General features: G+C 46.5%; 1 protein-coding gene across 1 annotated transcript in view; it reads left to right on the top strand.

Annotated features, from left to right (window-relative positions):
• Window positions 1-654: 654 nt before the first annotated feature.
• Window positions 655-23,670, top strand: part of SLC18A2 (solute carrier family 18 member A2) — a gene marked incomplete at both ends in the record, with an annotated part of 32,369 nt that continues 9,353 nt past the window's right edge. Inside the window, 9 exons of the mRNA XM_080911630.1 lie at window positions 655-775; window positions 2,242-2,593; window positions 11,916-11,974; window positions 12,238-12,321; window positions 12,601-12,693; window positions 13,466-13,555; window positions 13,644-13,687; window positions 13,756-13,816; window positions 16,574-16,669. Coding sequence (XP_080767756.1) covers window positions 655-775; window positions 2,242-2,593; window positions 11,916-11,974; window positions 12,238-12,321; window positions 12,601-12,693; window positions 13,466-13,555; window positions 13,644-13,687; window positions 13,756-13,816; window positions 16,574-16,669 — 1,000 coding nt within the window. The remainder of the gene's footprint in view (window positions 776-2,241; window positions 2,594-11,915; window positions 11,975-12,237; window positions 12,322-12,600; window positions 12,694-13,465; window positions 13,556-13,643; window positions 13,688-13,755; window positions 13,817-16,573; window positions 16,670-23,670) is intronic.

The following is a 23,670-nucleotide window of genomic DNA, read 5'->3' as shown; positions in this document are numbered from 1 at the left end:
AAGCCCCCCCCCCTCCACCACCCGGCTTCCTTTTCAACTCCCCTTCCCCCTCCTTCCTCGCAGAGTCTCCAGAGTCCAATAGGGTGGGCGCATGACGGCAGCGCAGCCAGCCGGGGCTGGGGACCAGAAGCAGCTCTGGGTGGGCGGAGGCCAGTGTCCCAGCTCCCCCCACCCCTCCGCCCCCTCTCAGTGCTGTCCGTGACGTCAGAGCCAGACTGGGTAAACTGAGCAGAGCTCTGGGGCGCTGGGGCGGAGAAGGCGACCTGGAGCAGCAGGACGAGCTGACTGAGACCCAGGCAGTGCTTCGCTATAACCCTGCAGGCAGTCGCAGGCGAGCCAGAGGTACGCGAGGTTGGGGAGGACAGAGACCCCTAGGGATCCTTTAAGGCGGCGGGCGGGCACAGGGGATCCCTGGACTCAGGGCGCGGCTAAGAGGGGCAGCGTCCTCGGGTCCCAGGTCTGGTCCCCGACGGCAATGGTGGTGCGCTCTTGGGGACCCTGGGAAACTATCCTGGTGCCTGAGGGGAGCGGGACACGCCCCGTCGTCCCGGGCCACTGCTAGTGGACGAGACTTCTTGTGCTCCGTCCGGGTGGCGCGGGACTCCTGGTCGTCCCAGCCACTGACCGCACCCGCTCCCTCTGCACAGCAGAGCAATGGCCCTGAGCGACCTGGTGCTGCTGCGATGGCTGCGGGACAGCCGCCACTCTCGAAAGCTGATCCTGTTCATCGTGTTCCTCGCGCTGCTGCTGGACAACATGCTGCTCACCGTCGTAGGTACGTATGGATCGGGAGTGCCAACCGATCTCTACCCGTGACATGGGGTCCCTAGCACCTTGTTCTTAGTACCAGGCACACGGGTTCTCAGGAGCCTGTCCCTGGCACTGGGTCCCCACCCAACACCTTGTCCTCATCATCTACAGCCTGGGTGCCAGCATCCCTGGCCCAGCATCAGTACCATCCATGTATCTCCTCCCAGGACACCTGTCCTCCGCATCCCACTTACCTCATTTTATCTGAGCAGCTCTGTCCGCCCAAAAAGTTGAAAAACACGCTATGTAGAGAACAAAACAAAAACCCATCCTTGAACACAAGCCCGCCTTGCCCGACTCCTGGGAGCTGCAACTTGTGGGTTCGTTTTCCTGAGGTCAGGTCAAACCCCGTGACGTCCGATAAGCCACAGAAGTTGTGTTTCCTCCTGATAACCGCCTGTTTTCCTTTGCCCACTTTCACTGAGATGAAAAAAGATTTCTGTCAAAATGGACCAGTGTGCTGAGTTGCTGATGCCCTTTAGGACTTTTTCTAGACCCCAAAAGGTGGGGCTAACAGTTGGACCACTGTGAGCAAGGTGCCACCTACCCCTGAGGTAAAGCAACCTACATTTAAGACTGTTTGATCTGAGAGTGCCTTGTAATGCAAGTGGCACCCAGGGACAGCGCAAATCTCCCAAAATGATGAGTTAGACCAGATGACTCAGAAACAAGCCCCTTAGTCCCTCAAACTGAAAGATAGTCCACAAGCTGTTTTTGAAAAACCAGTTTTCCAAGAACAAAAAGGAAAAAAAAAATAACAGTTTTCCTCAGACCCCCAACGGTGAGTCATTTCCTCTTCCCCACTTGCAGAGTCTGAGAGCATCTTACTGTTGCTTCCAGCCCACGAGTGTCAGCTGTGGGGTTCTCAAGCAACTAGGGGTCCCAGTTAGCCTTTGTGTTTCTCGGGTGCCCAAGCTTCTGTAATTTATTTTTTGCTTTGCTGTGATAGAAGTCTACGGGATAATCAAGGAGCCATGAATTCTGCAGGCCACATTCACAGAGTTGCTCCGTTGAGAATGTCCAGGTTATCACAGGCTGTGAGGGTTAGATTTCCCCCCACAAAGTATATAATGGAACTTAGATATCTGTTTCCTTGCTTTATCCATTTAGAAGGAAGTTGAGCCTCTCTGACCCTGGGTCAGCACTGATTTACTTCAGGCAGTGTTTTGACTTCTCTCATATTCCTCTGAGGGAATGCTATAATGAGAAACCCTGTAAATGACAGACATCTCCATGGCCTGTCACATGGGTACAGCTGCTATCCTACAGACCTGGTGGGACCCTTGGCACCCCCCCTCTCTCAGCAGTGTGAAATTGTTGCAGCATGTTTCACCTTCTGGGTTTCATTTGACTTTTCACACAACCTTACTTGTGATGGCTTCTGTCAGAGAAGGTTCTAATGGGCCTCTTCTCTCCTGACCCTGTCCCCAGTTCCCATCATCCCCAGTTACCTGTACAGCATTAAGCATGAGAAAAATACTACGGAGATCCAGACCACCAGGCCAGAGCTCACAGCCTCCACCTCGGAGAGCTTCCAACGCATCTTCTCTTACTATAACAACTCGACAGTGTTCACCGGGAATGCCACTGGGGGCCTTCCAGGAGGGCAGTTGCACAAGGCTGCCACCACACAGCACACTGTGACCAATACTACTGTCCCTTCTGACTGTCCCAGTGAAGACAAGGACCTCCTGAATGAGAATGTGCAAGTTGGCCTGCTGTTTGCCTCCAAAGCCACTGTCCAGCTCCTCACCAACCCCTTCATAGGACTCCTGACCAACAGGTAGGCTGTGTGCCTCAGGTGGAGACCCCACCCCTGTACTCTGCTGCTGGCTCATCTGTCAGAGTGTGGAGAATTGGTGGGTAGTCGGCCAGGGAAACCGATCATCTGAGTCTGATGTCTTCATCCTCAGTAACAGAATTCCATATTTACTTCATCTGTCCTTCCCTCCATTGTCTTAAAGGTTTAAGATAGAAAACATGGCACAAGAAGGAGAAAAGCATAGGTTCTATGAAATGTGTGGCTTATAAGTACACTTGTAATGGTCGCTCTTGGGTAGCAGAGGCTCTTCAATGATCCCAGCCATCAAGTCTGGGTGGCTTTCCACCTCTGCTATTGCTTAGAGAAAATTAAGGTTAGGGCTGGGGCTGTGTGAGTGTGTGTGTGTGTGTGTGTGTGTGTGTGTGTGTGTGTGTGTGTGTGTGTGTGCTTGCCTGGCATATATGAAGAAGCCCTGGGTTCAGTATCCAACACTATATAAACTGAGCACTATGACTATAATCTCAGGACTCAGGAGAGAGAGGCAGGAGGATAAGAAATTCCAGGGCATCTTTGCTACATAGCAAGTTTAAAGCCAGCCTGGGCCTCAGTGTGTCTCTCTTTCAAAATGCAAAAGCACAAACAAACACACAACAAACAAGAAAAAAGAAAGCTAAAGAGAGAGAGAGAGAGAGAGAGAGAGAGAGAGAGAGAGAGAGAGAGAGAGAAGAGGCTTTGTTTTAGGACTAGCATGATGAAGGACCTAACAGCTGCACAAGTGTGGGCAGAATGTGGGAGAGATCAGAGCCCCTGCTGCATGGATTAAACTCTGAGCTGATGTGGAGATTCAGGGTTAGGATCTCCCCCACTGTGGGCCATTCCATTTTTCCCATGTGCTCCAAGGGAAGAGAATGAAGACTGCTGTCTAAGAACTCAAGAGGCTGGTGTCAGTTTTGAGTTAACCTGGAGGCTATGAACTGCTTGACATCATTCTCTATTGCGGGCAGCTATCCAGCAAATGTTCTCCAGCCAAGGTGGCCTGGTTCTGACTTGTGCTTGGACACTCCAAGCCCAGGGTACTGGGTTTATGGGCAATACCTGAAGATATCAGCTATGAGGAGTTAGGTCATAATTCCGCCATTTAGAAGGCTGATCTAGGAGGAGATGAAGACAAACCTAGAATACACAGGAAACCATAGTCCAACCTGAGCTACAAGATCCCAAGGGATAGGCCAGAGACAACTAGGTTTGAGGGATAGGCCAGAGACCAGAGACAACTAGGTTTGATGGTGGAGTTTGAATTATTTCAGATCCCAGAGCTGCAATGGAGAGTCCGAGAGCCCTTCAGTATGGAGCAGGTGTGGCTAGATAGTTTGTTGGATACTTTGTAAGTGGAAAATGTTGGCCCGGTGCTGAGATGTTACAAAATATCAAAGATACCAACTATAGCTTGGAGCTAAGCAAGGCCCAGAGAGAGAGGCCGACCCTGCCTCTCTAGGGTTCAAGGTGTGTGCACTAAGGAGCCCTAGGGTGACCTCAGAGCAATCAGGGAGGGCATGGCAAATCTTGGTGTTCCTTCAACACCAGCTGCGTTTGGGCATGTGGGCTGCTGCTGCTCTACTCACAGGGAGGCACAGGGCGCTCGCTCCCTGTGGACTGGATGCTGACACTGAGCCTGTGTTAACAACCCTGTGCTTCAGATGGTCCTCCCATCATCTTCTGAGAAATACTGCATGGCTTCCACACAAAGTGTGGTAAGCAAATGAACCAGGCATGGTTGATTGCGCACCCACAGAGGAGCCCCATTATGGACGTGACCTTCTGCTGCTCCTGTGTTCTTCTGCACAAAACCAAACAGAGCTCAGGAGTCAAAGGCTTGTTTCTTTTCTTTTTCTCGTCTGAGACCACATCTTTAAATGCATCTGGTATAATTACGGAAAAACATCTCGGGGGTTTTGTGCTCTGACAGAGCAAACAGCTCGAATGCTATATGGGAAAATTGAGGACATTATCGTAATAATGCCCTGACAATCACTTGGGAGGGAATGTGACTAGTCACTGGGTAATACTTAGCCAGCTTGCTGAAATGAGGTGAATATTCTAATCTCCAAATGGGAGCCACAGACAAGTCACTCTTTCTAAATCCCAATCTTGTTTTTAATGTTTTACTTACATCTCTGAGAAGCAGCTTGTTAAAGTCAGCGAGACCTTCCCCTCTTAAATATTTCTTAGAGCTATACAGCTGAAGCTTTTGAGGCTTGTGTCCCTCTCCCAAGAAAATCCTAATTTTGCTTTGGGGTTTGTGAACTGGAGCTTATAATCTTAGGGTGAGAGATCCAGTTTCAAAATGAGCTAGGAAAAAACAAAAAACAAAACAAAACAAAACCCCAAAAAACCTGTTTGCCCTCGTTATGCATTAAATTTAAAAAGTGATTATTTATTATGTGTTTCTGGTGTTGCCCGGGAACACAGAAATGCAAACGTTTTTAGTATTGACAGACGCAGATCAGGTGAGCACTGTTCTTTCTTCAAACTGATGGTGGCTTGCACACTTTTTTGAGTACAGTGTAAGCCCAGGAGGCGCAGATTTAGAGGCTCGCTGCTCCTTGGGTCACTCACAGGCTCTGCTCTCCACGCTTCTGATGGAGACTAACAAAGAGGGACACGTTCATTTGGTGGTTCTCCCAGTTTTGATGTGATTTTGTTCAGATTTCAGTTACCAGCCAGAGGAATGAGTCACATTTTCAGTACTGTAAACAAATGTGCCTAAACCTGCATTTTAATATTGATGGACATGTTTCTGACTAAATGTCATGGGTAACTCACATTGTGTGCTGTAAGCACACATGCCTAAATGGCATTGAATGGTGACTGCTAGATTCCTGGTTAGAAGGCCATTAAACCCTTTGTAGACTTTATCAGAAGCCTTTGTGCTACTCCCAGAATTTTAGAGGTAAAGGGGGTTATAGCACAGCAGGAAACAGTTCTCACACACAGCCATGGTCTGAACAGCACACTGGTCAGACACAGACAAGTTTCATTTCTAAAATGTCCTGTCTCCCCTTGCTTCATTCCTGCTTGCTGTGATTCAGTTTGTGGTTTTAGCTACTAAAAAGAAAGAACACAGGTATAACATTGTTACTCTTAATTGGTTAAAGGCACATTTTAAAATCTATGGGTGGAGGTCTAGGTTTAGACATTCCCAAAGATGTGGGGGGTCCCTTCCAGCCTGGCTGGTGAGAGCCCTACTCTCTAATTCTTACCTGTGTTACCTGAAGAGGTGACACTGTGAACCCAGATAACCACACTGCACAGTGTCCACTTACACTTCTGTATTCACGACCAAAGTGTTGCAAGTGCCTTGGCTTTTATGTGCTGAAACCAGATAACAGTCTGCTTGACTGTTACTTGGAGTCATGGGATATTGTCTCATACTGAACTTTAGGAAGACTTTAAGGTTACCATTTTGGGCAAGCCTTGGCTACACTTTTCCCCTCATTTTATTTATTCTTGGGCTACTATATATTCACTGCCACCTTGTGACAGGACAGTAAAGTCAGGATGCTTCATTTTGGGACATGTATGTACTTTTGCATACCCAGTATCATTGTCTAAAATCTCAGGCCTTGGTCTATGTCTCTCCTGGAGGCTCATCTGATTTATTTTATAGTTCTAGTTGAACTTTGCATCCTGTAGCTGTACATCGAAAGAGGCTGCAGGGTTCTGCTAGTGAGTTCTGTCATCGTTTGCACTAAGTAACTTTTACACATGTGTGTACGCGAATGCTCTGTGCAGACAAACGATATGAAAACATCATTCCAGTTCACAAGTCAGGGAAGGTATGCTGTTTGTCCCCTCCCCCACCCCTCTCCTTCCCACTCCTTTTACGAGAGACAGTTTAAGTTCAGATGATGCTAAGCATGAGTGGTCAGCTCATCCTCAGTCCAAGCAGACGTGACTGGTCTGTCTTCACGAGCTCAGCATCTGGTTTAAATAGTAGTTGCCTCTTTAGAACCGAGTGCTGTTTCAAGCCAGCAGATGGCCTGGGAGCAGCAACTCCATGCCTGGGAAGGGCCCCCTTTACTTCCTTCTTAGCCTGTCATTGTCTGGGTGGTCTGCTTTTTATCAAGCTAGTGTCAGTGGCTTAATTTATTTCCATAGTTACCTAGTATATTTGAAAGCGGTTGTTTTTCCTCCCAGATCTTAGCTAACCCTGAATGACAAGCAGGAAGCCACAGGGCATGAAAACCTTCTGAAATCTTCCCTTCTTTTCTTTCTTTCTTTCTTTCTTTCTTTCTTTCTTTCTTTTTCCCCCCTCTAGCTTCAGCCACTTGGTTTGAAGTAGGCTTTGTAGAAAGTACTGACCTTTTCAGCTCATCTGCAGACAGGGAAACCAGCTGTTTGGGAAAGGGATCTCCCATCCTAGAGACATCACTGGCATGGGTAGGGAGGGGGACAATGGAGATGGACTTCTCACACGAAAACCAGAAAAAAACAGGAATTAGAGCATTCTCCTGTGAACACAGGGGCTCACACACAGGCAGGTCTGGTGTCTACACGGATCCTCGCACACATCTAGCCCAAACTCCAGCTGATGCAAGGGCTGGGCTTAAGAATTTCATTTCATTTCCTAAATACTGAATAAACTTCCTGTTATAGCAGAGTAAATTTGAGGTATTCCTGTTTCTTGACATTAATTTCCTGCTGTACCTTTTATGGGTGTGCAGAGATTATTATATGGGAGGCTGTGCTGCTGCTGATGACAGATCGAGATCTATGGGATTCTTATTTATATCGGTCTTCACTGTCATCTACAGTGACGGAGGGGACTATACTATCATCCCAGTGAACTGAGAAGAGACCTGGGCATGTTAGGCTTCTCTGGTTAAAGAGGAATTTAGTAGGATTACAGAATACGTATCAACTGTCAGAGGGATGTGCCCGTTAGTTTCTGTCAATTTGACACAAACTAGGGTTGCCTTGGAAAAGGGAACCTGGGTAGAATTGTCTCCATTAGAGCAGTCTGTGATCATCTCTGTTGGGGGTATTTTCTTGATAAAATGATTAATGTGGGAGAGACCAGATCATGATGGGTCATGCCACCTCTGATCCTGGGTTGGATACGAAAGCAGGCTTAGCAAGCCCTGGACAGCAAGTCAGTAAGCAGTGTCCCTCCAAGGTTTCTGTCTCTGCTTGGGTTCCTGCCTTAACTTCCCTCTGGGACTGATGATTATTGAGACCCATAAGCCAAATTAACCCTTTCTTTCCCAAGCTGCTTTTCATCCTGGTGGTGTCACATGGCACTAGAAAGCAAATTAGGGCATTGGGGTTTCTCTGCTCACTTTCTGCCAGCCAGGGTCACATCTATTGTTCTAAATGCTTTCCGAGGGAATCAATATATGATTCTCATTCACATTTAAATTGGATTAATTGTTGCCTGGCACTGTGCAGAGGATGACTGTGGTACGGTGTGACTCATTTGGACACAGGCTTGCTGACTCAGATCTAGTCCGGCTAACAATACTTTAATTTCGATGACATTGAGGTGAGACAAGAGAGCAAACTGATGTCATAACCTGAGTCCCTGTCCATATCAACAATGTGTGGAGAAAGGAGGAAGGGTCTTGTGTTGCCTCCTCTGCTCAGGGTGGTGAACGAGGAACAGCTCTTCTCCTGAGGATGGGTGTGGCCGTGTACAGAGAGCTAAAAAGTCTGAGGGTGGAGGCCCACAAGGTAGCTCACTTAGTCATTCTTTAACTCGGGGCTGAGTAGCAGCAAAGGATGTTGCCAAGGTGACCACGTGGTCACTCTGCCAGCAGCTTGGCCGTGTACAGTGTGGAGCACATGTGTATTGTGCAAAGAAAAGAGAGCACCCTGGAGCACATGTGTGCGCAGCTTTCGGAGTGTACAACTGGCTTTTGTGGGTCCTTGCAGCTTGACCTTTGTCATCCTCTGCTGCTTTGGTAAAATCCCAAAGGGATTTTAAAGAGACGGTAGCTTCAGTGTTGTTAAAAATAAACAAATGTATTAACACAATAGCTTCAAGTTTAGTGAAAAGACCAAGGTGACTCACAGCCCTTGGTGAGGTTTGTTATGAGACCCTGTACCCTGCACTCAGGCAGCCACTGAGATTCACTGTCCCTAGGACTTCTGTGCACAGCAGCGAGGCTGTCGGCCACAGTGGGCTTGGGTGCAGACACCGCTCTGCGTTGCCCCTAATCCTGGGCAAGAGCTGCCCAGACATTTACTCTGGAGGGGTTGGGATTCTTGACTCGGACACAGAAAAGAATTTCAGAACAAGCCGGGATAAATCAGAACTCATATTTATTAAGAAGAATTTGTAGCACAGATTTAAGCTTAATAGGAAGAGAGGTGCTCCTTCATACAAAAGGAACATCTATGTAAGCAGCCTTCAGGGCAAACGTTTTAAGTGACTCTCAGCTGGTGAGAGAGTTCACCCGGACTCTGCAGTGAAGGGTTCCTTTCCCTTCTCACATCTCTGTAATCTCCCTTGTCTTCCTGTCCTGCCTCAGTCTACCTACCACAGCAATGCAGTCCTGTTCCCTAGCTTCCCTGAGCCGATATTGGCGACCTGAGAAGTACACATATAAATCAGTTATTTGAGGAATGCACTGAGAACCCCAGGGCACCAGATTTCTGGTTTCCTGAGTGCAGTCACCAGAAGAAGGGTTACACAGGCTCCCATCCCACTGCAGACGCCCCCTGCAGGGGACCCAGGTGTCTGGACAGATGTTAGACTGGTATGACACCACTAGCGGTCTAGCATAGTAAGCACAGGGGCCACGGATGTCTTAAGTGGTTGCATGGAGCTCATGGGGCCCCAGGGCTCCATAAAAAGGCAGGTAGACCCTAGAAACTTCACTGGCAGACCAACCTACACCTTAGCAGAGATGTTGAACATTAAGCTTTGTGAGAGACTGTCTCAAGGGAATGCAGCAGAAAATGACAGAACAGGATACGTGACATCTTCCTCTGAGCCCTCTGTGGGCATACACATACATACACACACAAATTACACACATGCACATACATACAAACACACACATACAGATCACACACATATATACACACAAATCACATACACATACAAATTACACACAAACACACACACAAATCACACAATCTATGACAAAAGAACTGTTGGTAAGATTCCACTAAAAAAATAAATAAAACACACATCTATAAACTCTGGCTACCCTATGGTGTGATTTTTTAAGGAAGAGCCCTGGCGTGGAAGGAAAGAAAGCTCAAGTGCAGTTAGCTCAATGCCATTTGACAAGTCACTTTTTCATGTCTTAGTTTCCCCACCTGTGAGGTGAAGAGGTAGTCCACTATTCTTAGGAAGTCATTGAGCCGGCTGTGTGCGGCTCAGGGGGCTGCGTATAAAACCTTTAAAGAAGGTTCTCACAGGACACTTTGGGTGATGGTCTGAACTAGATGAGCCTTTCCATGTAGGCCTGGATTTGGCATGCTTGGCTTTCTTCTTTCTGGGATGCCTCTGGTTCCTCTCCAGGTTCATAGAATTTTAGACTGGAGGGAGAAGAGGCCGGAGAAGCTGTGAGCTTTCCTAGGTTGGGAGAGCTAGCCACCGGACAACAGCTTAGGCAGGGTTGGCTTTGCCTCCAGGGCAGAGATGTGTAGATGCTGCTACCATGCTCCTATGCCAACAAGGCAGAGAGGAGAAGAAAAAAAGAGTAGAATGAAGGAGAAGCAGCTGGAGAGATGGCTCAGTCAGCTGCCTGGTGAGCATGAAGACCCTGCATTTGGTTCCTAGAGTCTATGTAAAGATGCTTGGCCTGATGACTTACAACTACAGTCTCATATCATGGAGGACTCCAGGGAGGAAGTGGATGGTATTCTCATGGATGGCACTAAAGGTTGACTTCTGACCTATAGCACACACACACACACACACACACACACATACACACACTTGCACACATACACAAACATGTACACATAGGCACACACATACACACACATGCACAAACATGCACACATATACATACACACACATGCACAAACATGTACACACACAAACATACACACACCTGCACACATACACACATACACACATGTACACATACACACATGTGCACACACATACACACATGCACAAGCATGTACACACACAAACATACACACACATGCACAAGCATGTACATACACAAACATACACACACATGCACAAGCATGTACACACACAAACATACACACACATGCACACATACACACATGTGCACACACATACACACATGCACAAACATGTACATATACACAAACATACACGCACATCACACATGCACACATACACAAACATACACACACATGCACACACACATATACACATATACACACATGCACACACACATGCACACATACACACACACACAAACATGCACATCCATATACACATATACACACATGCACACATATATATACAAACATGCACACACATACACACATGCACACACATATACACAAACATGCACATACATAAACATACACACACATGCACACATACACACACAAATATGCACACACACACATACACACGCACACACACAAATGAGGGAGAAAATGAAGCAATTAAAGCACTTTTTCCAGGTTCCCTGGTAGACAGTTACATGTGGACAGTTCTATATTCTGGTTTAAGGTGTAGCCTTTGTCTCTCTTTGGAGACCAAAGGAGACTTGCCTGGGAGTCGGCGGTAGGAAAGGGTGGGTATCTAACCATGCACATGCCTTCCTGATACAACATGGCCTGGCACCAGAATCCTCAGTGGACACTGGACACTGGTTTGCCAAAGCAACTTGGACTCAGGCTTTTGGTATAAGGCACAAGACCTTCTAGGCTGGTTTTAGTGTGGTCAATAGGAAGGTTGGCTTTAACATTTTGATTTCTAACACGTCTTAGACATGGTGCTACTGTGTTTATTGCTGGGTGACTCACCTGATGGCCTTTTATCAAAACTACTTGACTGCATTTGTCCCTTTGGGGAAGTTATAGCAAATACTACACTAATAATAATAACCATAATGGTAGAAATAGGTTCTTTGTCTTTTAGATATGTTTGGGGCTACTTGCCAATATTGTGCTAACATTTATTCCAGAGAAATTTCCATTCAGAGTGGCGGCCCATAAGTGTATTCATACTCTGAGGCAGTCAAACACAGAAAGGTCACGTAGGAAGCACTGAGTATATGAATTTTCAGACGAGTCGACAGAACACTTATCCAGCTGATCCCAAACGGATAACGGCTGGAAAATCAATATAAAGCCTTACAAAAAACAGCCAGACTCTCTCTGTGTCCGTGTCTTTCAGAATTGGCTATCCAATTCCCATGTTTGCTGGATTCTGCATCATGTTTATCTCAACAGTTAGTAAGTATCTGTTGTTTGCCCTCTGAATGCGGGGCTTGGAAGAAGCCTGTCCCCAGTGAGCCGGGAATCAGACTAGACCTGGGGGAGGAGGGATGTACTGGCAACAGTGTGGAAGGGGGGGTGTGGGTCAGCTCATAACCTCAAGTATGGATACACTCATGAGTCTACGGGAGGGTTCCAGAATCACACAGTGCTGGGACACCCCTGTCCTGTGGGCAGGGGCATGGCCTTGATGTGAGGGCCTGGGCATGCTCTCTTGGCAGTGTTTGCCTTCTCCAGCAGCTATGCCTTCCTGCTGATCGCCAGGTCCCTGCAGGGAATTGGCTCCTCCTGCTCATCTGTGGCTGGTAGGCATGAAGACCCAGCGGGTGGTGAGACTTGTGGGGACTGATGCAGGGTCTGGAGGTGGGGGGGAGGGGTGGAGGGAGACTTCTGCAGACTGTGCTCACCTTCCTGTTGGGTCCCACTTAGCCTCATATTTCAGTTAGTTTCGTTGGCTCAGGAAGATAGTTAGCCTGCTTGGGGTACATGGGGTGGCGTGTGTGGGGGTGGGTGAGAGGACATCATGGATGATGTTCTTTGTGCTCCCCAGAGTATGAACACTAACTGGATCTTCTTCTGTTTAGGGATGGGCATGCTGGCCAGCGTGTACACAGATGATGAGGAGAGGGGTAATGCCATGGGAATCGCTTTGGGTGGCCTGGCCATGGGGGTCTTAGGTACGTACTTGTCACTGTGCAAGTGAGACCTGGTTGGTATTGGGTTACAGTGTTTCTTGTCCTTTAGTCCTGACCACACTAAACCCATGTCCACATTCCTGTGAACAGACATCCAGCCCTCCTCTCTGTGTTACTCCCGTGGAGCCTTTGGGAAGTGGTGGGCAGAGTCTCCTGCAGGGAGGATGTGGTCTCCAAACTTCCTGGGCTCCTTGGCCTCTGCATCCAAACTTCCCGAGCTCCAGTGTAAAACACAGGAATGGGTAGATGGTCTGTCAGATCCCTTCCTCTAAAATTTCAAATTTTTAGAATTAGAATCTGTCTATAATCTGAGACAAACTTCTAGCCTTTTGTATCTTCTATGACACCTGTCCCCATTGACATCCCAGACCCCCAGGGGACGGAGACTTTCTCTGAAGGAGTCCTGAGCCTTTGTCCCCATCTTTCACATTCCTCTTTGCTCTGGAAGCAGTGGTTCCCATGTCTGCTGGTAGCAAAGAAATGGATCCGTAGACTCTCCTGTACAGAACACAGATTGTTGGATACCTCTTTGGATTCAGGCCCTCGGTCTTTGAGGATGCCTTTTCATGCTTTTCCCATTGCTTAGTTGAAAATGTTCCTGAGAGAAGCTCAGCTTGCTATTAAGCTGAATGTGGGTTGGGCACCCCAGATCTTTTAGGGAACAAAGCATAAGAATCAAATGATTATTCTCTTATGGGGAGAGGCAGAGCACCCATCTACCATGGATGTCTTGTGGATCTTTCTTTTCCTGTAGTGGGACCCCCATTTGGGAGTGTGCTCTATGAGTTTGTGGGGAAGACAGCTCCCTTCCTGGTGCTAGCTGCCTTGGTGCTCTTGGATGGAGGTAAGTGGCTACGGCCGTGACCTCTAATGCCACGTGCTGGGGCTGAATCTGCTTTCCAAGAAGGGTCACCCGTGCTTTCCTCTCGTAGCCGTTCAGCTCTTTGTGCTCCAGCCATCCCGAGTGCAGCCAGAGGTAAGCATCTGGGAGGTGGGGCCCCAGGACTGGCCCGGGGAACTCTAACCCCTGATTTTGCCTGACAGAGTCAGAAGGGGACGCCTCTAACGACCTTGCTGAAGGACCCGTACATCCTCATTGCTGCAGGTGAGGACTCCTGAACTCTTGAAGTTAAGGGTAGTTCTGAGGGGATGGGTGGGAAACATGGTCAGAGACCTGGGTCTCCTGCACCATCCTCTTTTGTCTCTTGACCTTGTGTTAAAAGCTATCACTACTTGGCCTTGAACTTTCTGGAAGACCTTACTTCAGATATCTTTACGTGGGTGTTTGGCCTGAAGAAGTAGGAACTGAGAACTGAGAAGACATCTCTGCTTGCCGAGTGAGGAGTCATGACTTTGGACCTGGGGTCTAGATAGAAAAATCTGGGACCCCATGGCGTTGTCCAAGAGGAGGCAGTTTACTTCCCTGCTGGGCCTAGACCTCTTTTCCAAGTGCCTAGATACAAGGCTGAGAGTAGCAACTCGCTCAGGTGCCAGGCAGGAAAAGGGCCTGGCTGCCTGTCGTGGGGACAAGTCTGCAGTGTAGCTCAACTCTGGAAGGGAAGATTTGTCTAAGCAGGGCTCCCAGATGACAGGAAAGCTGTAACAGTATTTGAGACAATTGGGTCTTGTTTTCTGTACATTTATATCCACCTCTTTTCATTGCTCCAATCTGGGGGCTGCTGATGAAGCTCAGTGGATAGAGCTTGTCTACCACACGCAAAACCGGGGTTCATTCCCTGTGATGGTTTGCATATGCTAGGCCCAGGGAGTGGTGCTATTAAAAGGTGTGACCTTGTTGGAGGAAGTGTGTTGCTGTGGAGATGGGCTTGGAGACCCTCCTCCTTGCTGCCTGAGGATGACCAGTCTGTTCCTAGCTTCCTTTGGATAAAGATGTAGACCACTCAGCTCCTCCTGCACCATGCTTGCTTGGATGCTACCATGCTCTCTCTTTGATGAGAATGGACTGAACCTGTTCAAAACTCTCTGCATGAGATTTAATCAGAGAATGACGTCTCTGTTAGGCTTTTTTGAGACTTCCTTTGTCAATGCAATTGATAAGAATCTCTTTACCTTAGCCTCAGGTAAGTAAGACAAGGGCAAAAAGTAGCCACATTCTTCACCAAAATACCACAAAACAGTCTTTACACCATGCTCTGAAATTCTTTTCTTCGGAAATCTTTTGGTCCAGGTCAGCACAGTTTGAAATTATCCCCAGCAACAAAGTCTTCCATATTCCTACTATGATGACCCACTAAGTCCCATTTAAAGTATTCCACTGCTTTCCAAATCCAAAGTCCAAAAATTCATATTTTTCCTAACCAGAGTATGGTTAGGTCTATCACAGCAATAACCCACTCCTGGTAACAACTTCTATCTTAGGTTTTACTGCTTGGAATAGATACCATGACCAAGGCAAGTCGTATAAATGACATTTAATTGGGGCTGGCTTACAGGTTCAGAGGTTTCGTCTATTATCGTCAAGGTGGGAGAATGGCAGTGTCCAAGCAGGCATGGTGCAGAAGGAGCTGAGAGTTCTACATCTTCATCTGAAGGAAGCCATGAACAGATTAGGCATCCTCAGGTCAAGCCCACCCCCACAGTAACACACTTCCTCCAACAAGGCCACACCTTTTAATAGTTCCACTCCCTGGGCCAAGCAAATGCAAACCATCATATTCCCCAACTGCATAAACTGAGATTGGTGATGCACACCTGTAATCCCCGTATAAGGTCATCCTTGGCTATGTAGGGAAAACCAGCCTAGGCTATATAACACTGAATAAAATAAAATAAAATAAATAAAATAAAATAAAATAAATAAAAGCACTGGGCTGTTCTTGTTGAACCCTTCTGCTGTGGGATTTAGCCAGGTCAGCACACAGGCTAAGATCTGGGAAGCTAGTGCCCCAAGCTCTTCATGCACTGAGCTCTACAAATACAAGAAACAGTGTAGAGTCAAGGTGAACTGGAAAGTAGGGGTGTGAGAGGGTGGGATCCTAGAGTTGTGACTCCCAGAACTTTGAGCACACATGGGCCAGGCAGTACAGCCTGGCCCTTCCTGCTTCTTGGAACCTCAGTGATGTGAAGAAAATCAAAGACACAGCCAATGCTATTAGACCAGACAGTTTCTGGGTTACTGGTTGTGGTGGAGGGAGTTAGGAGTGAGGTAAATGGAAAGAGAGTCCAATTGTTCATCTGTTCTGTCACTAAATGTCACCAGGAATGAAGTGCACACACTGTCATCATGATGATTGCACAGCTTTCTCTGAATGTGTTCTAGCAAATTTCAGGATCCACAGAGCCCAGCACAGGAAGCTCCTAAATGATGGAGGGTCATTCTGAGTATCCTATTTCCGGATGGCTCTATATTTACAAAGAGCTAGGTTAGCAGATCAAAGATGAAGACTTGTATGGATACTCAATGTACATGGCTAGAAAAACACCTGCCCTCGGCGTGTTTGTATGCAGTGTACCACGACAACTTAGGAATCTTGAAAAAAAATCCATCTATTGCACAGTAAAACCCACTCGTAAGGGCTTCAGAGCATCCTGTGTTGTGTGTGGTCTGCTAGCTGCCTGGCTCATGCAGCCTTCTTCCTCAGTGAATTGGAATGATTTTGCTTCATTTGTAAGGTTTAAGCCAAAAGAGCTTGGTGGCTCCCGTCAGTTACAGACTGCATGACTTGGGACTGGTCTTGTATAAAACTAAAGTAACACTCCTTGCAATCGTCTTGACTTGAGATTTAGTTTTTATCTCATGAGAGTAGTTCTCTGAGCCGAGGCCCATGGGATCTGCTTTTTGAGTGACCACATGTACTCAGTATAAAGGCACAAGCTCACTGGCATGCTTCCTCCTATACAGGCTCCATCTGCTTCGCAAACATGGGGATAGCCATGCTGGAGCCTGCCCTACCCATCTGGATGATGGAGACCATGTGTTCACGAAAGTGGCAGCTGGGTAAGGATTAGGGTGGGTCCCATCTGTGTGCCTGCCCCACAGAACCATCCACAGCAAGGCAATGAAGTGACCACTTCTGTTTGCCTCTTCATGGAGTCCATGTTTGAAGTTGAGTCAGTTTCAGCTCCAGGTTTTATTGTTGTTTTGTGTTTTGTTTTTTCAATTGTTTCTGACAGATGCTTCAAGTAAAGGGGGAAAGTACAATTAGATATTGAGGAGGGAGAGAAAATGCATTAATCTTGATACAGGCATTGTTAGAATTGTTACATTTCATTGTTACTATTAACCTTGTAGGTTCTGCTTTAATTTTGCTACAAGGCATTGTTAGAATTGTTACATTTCATTGCTACTGTTAACTTCTTTATAACCTCTTCTACTTTATAAACTATACATTATCATAGGTATATGTGCATAGAGTTTGATACTATCTCCAGCCTTGGGCATCTACTGAGATCTTAGAATGTGTCTTCCACAGTTACCAGGAGACTCTCACTGTCATTCTTCAGTGGACTGGCATTTATTATTGATATTTCTGTGACCGTGGATATTGCCCCCATGCTGAACTCTGTTGAGCAATGATCGATTATCTTTCTTCCTTGAGTTAGTCATTGCCTTGTCTTTTTTTCTTCTTCTCAGTTTTCTGTGTGGCATTTATGAATGTATTACTTGGGTCTCTAATAGAGATGAATGATGCTCCCGGTGTTCACATCTATCATCGGAACTGAGCTTTCTGTGGTTTTCTCATTGTGGACACTTGTCCTAACACTCCAGTCTAAATATGGCACAGTCTAGCTTGAATGGGGACTTTCCTCCTCATCATCTGGGTATCTTCTTTGACTCTCTTCCTTTGCCCTTCTTCCCCATGTAGATATTTGAACAACTGTGTGTGTGAAGGCAAGAGGTCAATGCCATGGAGGAAAAGCTTCTCACTGAGCCCAGAGCTCATCAAGTTGGTTAGGCTGGCTCCACCTCCTATACTTGCTAGGATTACAAGTGTAGCCCACCATGCCCAGCTTTTTATGTGGGTCCTGGTGACTGAATTCAGCCCCACCCCATGCTTGTGCACCAAGCATCCTATGGCTTGATCCATGACCCCATCCCAGTGAGATGTACTTTTAAGCATTCCCTGTTGAAGGATGTAATAGTTCATTTTGCCACTGATCCATATCACAGAATGTGCATGCCTTTCTATCATGTTTACACAGATACCTGTAGAGTGCCTTCCCAAAGTCAAGCTACTGTTTTAATACCTGGTAGCCTTTTTTAAAAAGTGACATAGGTACTAGAGTCAAAAAAGTAAGAGTGGAGCCTCTTTTCATAGATTTAATTTGTGTGTGTGTGTGTGTGTGTGTGTGTGTGTGTGTGTGAGACACTCACTATGTAACCCACACTGGCCTCAAATTCTTGATCCTCCTGCCTCCTGCTGAGTACCAGGATCATAAGTGTGTACCACACTGGGCTAGTGTGAAATTCCAGGTGATATTCTTTATTAATTTTTGTATTGAATTGTTTTGCCCTTTTCTTACTGGTTAAGTGTTCTTTGTAGACCAGGTATCGATCTCTGATGAGAAATTTTGCAAATAGTGTCCTCACCTTGAGGTGTTTTTTTTTTATTTTACGGGTGATGTTCCATCTCTCAGGACATTTTAAATGCTGTTTGTCAGATGTAGCAGGCTTCCGTTTGTATGTCGTTGTCCAGCTCAGAGAGATGGGTTCTTTGCCAAGATCATTTAGAAATTAAATAGCCAGTTTTCCTTTAATGAATTTATGTTTATTCCCTTATAATGTTAGGTTTGCATGGAATTAATTTTGCTCTAATCTTTAGATGGGGATGATAGTTTTTTTTTTTTTTTTTTCTATTCGGCTAGCCATCATCCCAGGGCCATGTGTCTAGGGGCTTCTCTGACCCTCCCATCTCTATTTCTCTCCGAATGGCCATGTGTTCTTGGGTGTATTTCTGGATTCTCTCTTATCTTTCATAGACCTGCCATTGTCCCTGTGTCATGACCCCTCTGGAATCACTGTACCTTTAGGGTGTTCTGGAAAGCTAGTCACTGTAGTTCCTTCAACTCACATGGATAACCTCATAGAAGATGCTTAGTTCTGATTTCATTACACTACTCTGTGTGTGCACATGTATACACATACACCATAGTGCACTTGAGGAAGTTAGAGGACAACTTGCCTTCTTCTACCATGTAGATCTTAAGGATCAAACTCAGGCTTGGCAGCATGTGCCTTAACCAGTGAGCCATTTCCCCAGTACTTGGTTCTGACTTCAGTGAGCATTTTCAGTGTTGCCAGCCTTTCTTTCGGTACCTTTACTGACTGTCAGACATCCATCCCGTGGCTTTACTTGCTTCAGGACACTTGTCTTCACAAAGTACCAGCCCCTTCAGATTTTTTACTGATTGCTTGTGTCTGTCCATCACCAGTCCCTAACACTCTTCAAACAACCAATGGGGGGCGGGGGTAAGGATAGGGTGGGAGGTTTCTTTTAGAGAAAGATGGCCTGGATTCTGCTCATGACAATGGCTGCATCACCTTGTGAATGTAGTGAAGCCCACACAACTGGAATCATTAGACACAGGCATCATATGGTCTTAGTGAAGGACGGATTCTTCACTAAGGGAGTTTCTTACATAGAAGCTGTAGTTCTGAACTTCCTGGTCAGGACAGAAGAGGACGTCCAAAGGAGCTTCTGGGCTCCTGGAGAAAGCCACTGCTAGGTGTTTATCTTCCCACTCCATAGTACAAAAGACAGTGACACTCCTGCCTTGTGTGGAGAATACAGCCGACCTTTTTGGGAGGCTCTGGCTTCTCCTTCCCTTTGTTCCTTGTCATCCTGCATCTCAGAACCTTTTGTTTGCTTGGGGATTGCATGGTTGGGGGTTTGGTTGAACACTGAGCATTTCCTTCCCATCTCAGCCAGGAAGCTTTCCAACATTGTCGATGTCTCCACTTAACTGACTTATGACCCTAATTGAATGTGTCCTGGCCATGTGCTGGCCACTCAGGCTGCTCTGCTCAAGTTCTCTCCAGACAGAGCCCGAGGCTTTCTTCTTTAAAAGTCTTTAAGGTCAGCCAGGAGCCCCAAGACCACAGTAGAGAGAGAGAGCAAGCTCCGTTGATGTCAGTGAAAGATCATTTTATGCAGGCTTGTCATTTGCCTAGTGTTTAGCTGACCCACACTGCACACTTCTGCCCGAGGCTTTGCCTGCCATTCACGTCAAAGGTAGGTTTGTCTGTCTGGAGGGAATTTAATTTTACCTCTTTCCTTGGCTTCAGGATGAGACAAAAGATCCTCTTAGTGGTTTCCATACCGCCTGCAACCACCATGACCTTGAATGAAAGTACCACAAATGTGCCCTTGTCCTGGCTGCCTCAGAAATCTGGCTTCTGGTGGCCAAGGAGTTGTGCTATTTTTCCCTTTCATCTTTGGATAAAGACTGTGTCTTAGTTAGGGTTTCATTGCTGTGAGGGGACACCGTGACCAAGGCAACTCTTCTAAAAAAAATTAATTGGGACTGGCTTATAGTTTTAGTGGTTTAGTCCCTTATCTTCCTAACAGGTAGCATGGGCGCTTCCAGGCAGACATGGTGCTGGAGCAGGAGCTGAGAGTTCTGTATCTTGATCTGAAGGCAGCCAGAAGAGATTACCTATTCTTCCCTGGGTGGAGCTTAAGCACAGGATCTCAAAGTCTACCCACACAGTGACATGCTTCCTCCAAGACCACACTTCCCAATTATGTCACTTCCTGGGCCAACCATATTCAAACCACCACAGACTGGAAGTCAGAACCAAGCAGCCCTATTAGCTATGTAAGTGACACATGATTACTTTTATGGAAAGGCTTTGGCTGTCGCTTTAGGGAAAGAAGAGATGGCAGATGCTCCTGCTCCAGAGGCATCCGTTTGAGTCTGTTCCCAGCACCTCCTCTATCATGTGTGAACAAGTCTGGAGTTGGAGCTATTGAGGAATCTGTCTGCTGTGTCCTTTTTACATCAAAATCAACAGCAAATGATTCTCTTGGACAGCTTGATGCTTAGGAACAGAGTTCAGGGTGGGGACTGTAACCCCCAAAGGGAAACAGGCCTCAGTTAACAGTCCCAGACAAGGCTAGGGCCAAAATTCTTCTTGCTGGTTATTCTGGCATGTCTGTTGAATATGATGTGATGATATAGAAGGGAGGGAGGGACATGGGTTTGCTAGTCAAGGAGCTCATCCTGTCCTGGTCAGTTATGACTTCATAGGACATCCTGTGCTAGCATGGTAAAAAGATGTGGAACACATGGATTTCTGACTGCTGGTGGTTTTCAGATGCCAGGACTTGAGCCAGCAGGCTTCTCTTAGGTCTAGGCAACAAGGACCTACTGTCTCACTCTAGTTCCAGGATCAGCCATTAGCAACAATCAGACAAGGCTCACCTGGAGCCCAGAAGAATCTCATTCACTCCTATCGGCTCCTCAGGCCAAATGTCCATCCTCAACTTCTTTGGTGTCTCATGGTAGCACAAGCTTTTCTTGTGCCTGTTTTGGGCTGAGGTGTGCTGGTCCCTGTGGTGGATTCTTTGGTGTGATGGGAGTATGTGGGGACTCCTGTCAGAGTGACACGCATGGCATTAGATGCTGCATATAGGCCAGGTGAAACCAATACTTCTCACTTGGGTGAGAAGAGTCCCAGAATGAATTATTGTCGTTTTCACTGAAGAGGGAAATTTGTGAGGTGTGAAGTCAGCTGCCTCCTGTGACGTCCCTGTGGAAACCGTTTCTGAGGAAGAATGGTCTCTCTAGACACCCAGAACAGACTGGCTTTTAATTCACTGAGCTGCTCCTTCCTTTGCCTTCAAGGTGTTGGATCACAGGCATTCACCACCACATCCACCTAGAACACTTTTCTTTTGATGTTCTGCCACGCTGTGGGGCACCTTCTGCCACAACCGAGCTAGGCTATGGGGTGGGTACTTACTGCATGGAGTGTGGAAAAGGCCAGCAGGTCAGGGCAGAGATGGAAAAATGGGATTTGCATGAAGGCATGTAACTGAAATTGGTCTGGAAAAACCATTCCCAGCCATATGATACAAGGTGTCACCTGAGCTCACACCCACTCAGCATACAGCACCAGAGCAATGGCTTTTCACAGGGCTTTAAAGGGGTTGGGATCTCTAAGTTTAGCTAGCAAGTTTTAAGTTCAAGCAAACACCTTGTTTCATGCTTTCTAATCTGGTGCATCTTGGCTTGAAAATCATGATGAAGTTTGCCAATGCAGAGGTCTTGCTCCCATGGGAAACAAGGTCACTGAGTTTCTCAGTCCTGTGTGAAACAGGACTTTCAAATTAATAAGGTAAGGCTGCTCACTGGCTTTTGAGGAGTCTGTGAATGTCCCACTTGGGGTTCTAGATGGAGGCAGAATATATCAGAATCCTTGGATCCTAGCTGGGTCCTTTGAGATATCTTCTTTGGCTGGTGTCATCAATGGCTGTCTGTGGGCCAAGGTTAAGTGGATTACTTGGTTGATTGGCACAGTCAGCAATGATATATGTGAGGGTTTTTCTTTTGCTCTTTAATATTTAACATTTCATCTTAATGAACTCTTACTCAAAAATTTCATGCAGAAATTGTTTCCTCTTTTCTACAGAATATCTCCTCTACCATTGGGACTGCAGTCCTTCAGGGCAGTGATGTTAGGTGGCAGCTACCTTGTCATATAGGATCTGGTCCTCAGTCCCCATAGAACCTTTCAGTGTTGTTTCTCTGAGCCTGAGGCCATACGTCAGCAGCTGTTTGTCCTGCTGCTATTTTTCCCACAGTTTGCATCTACATCTTCACGGCCCTTGGTTCCACCTGATAGTGCCAAAAAGTCAACACTATTTCTATTTTCAACCTTGGCCTGTGGGCCACGTTTTAATACCATCTGCTTTGGAGAGTGTGGCCAGCTGCAGGTTCAGGGTTCTCAAAATAGTATTTTATGTTCCCAGGAAGCCACGTCACAAACCAAACACCATCTGACTTTTTCTTCCAACAATGCTGTGGTGACAGGACCCACTTCTCATTCTTAGCTGCAGGCTGGCATTGTACTGGACACATGGCTGTCAGTAAATGTTTGCTAGATGAGATTATACCGAATGACTGTTTGGCCTCCGCAAATTGCTAGGTGTGATAGAAATAATCCTAGTCCTGACATGATTCTGTTTTGTGTTTTGATCATAGAACCCATTAACCTGAAATTCTCATTATGTTAGAAGCCCACAGTTCTGACAGCTTCTTCCAGTTTACTGGCTTAGTGTTTCATTCTTAACAATACATAAGCACGCTTGACTATTCCAACACTTCTTGAGCATCCACCATGCATAGCTAGCATACACAGGGATGGCTGAGAACAATGTGGCACTTAATATTTAAGGGCAAAGCTTAGGATTAAGTCTAGTATATCTAATTTCAAGAAAAAAAACTGCTGAAATTATGAAATTGAAAAGTAGTCTCTTGTCAAGAGATCATTCCAGCTTAGACAGACCCTCTGCGAACACATCTAGTTTGCCTTGATGGGCCTTTTGTGCAGTGCTGATCACATTCAAACATGTTCAAACAACTTCTGTCCTTGTCAGCTGAAAATGGCCCCTGCTACATTGTCTCCTCTTGGAGAGCCATTAATTCCTGGACATGAGGTATATCTGTCAGTCATAATCTTACCATGAAAAACAGACAAATGGTTTTCTTTTCTTTTTCTTTTTTTTAAAGACAGGCAGATGTTCACAGTTAATTGAGAAAAGCAGGGCTTGAGGCCGTAGGTATGTGTGACAAAGCCTTGTGTGCACACATACATGTGTGTAAACTTGCAAGGAAAAGTAGGCTTTGAATAGTTCCAATGGCCTTCTTTCTTTTGGTCCCAGCTTCCCCTAAATATTCTTTCAGTGGCCCTGCTGTGTGTCAAAAATAGCAGAAGTGGTGGCGACACATATATAAATGCCCAGAGCATATGGGTGGTCATTGCTAGGCTCCCAC

Source organism: Micromys minutus (assembly GCF_963924665.1).
Source record: "Micromys minutus genome assembly, chromosome: 2".
Taxonomy (NCBI): Eukaryota; Metazoa; Chordata; class Mammalia; order Rodentia; family Muridae; genus Micromys; species Micromys minutus.
Note: the sequence above shows the minus strand (reverse complement) of the source record. Positions and strands in the feature narration are given on the sequence as shown.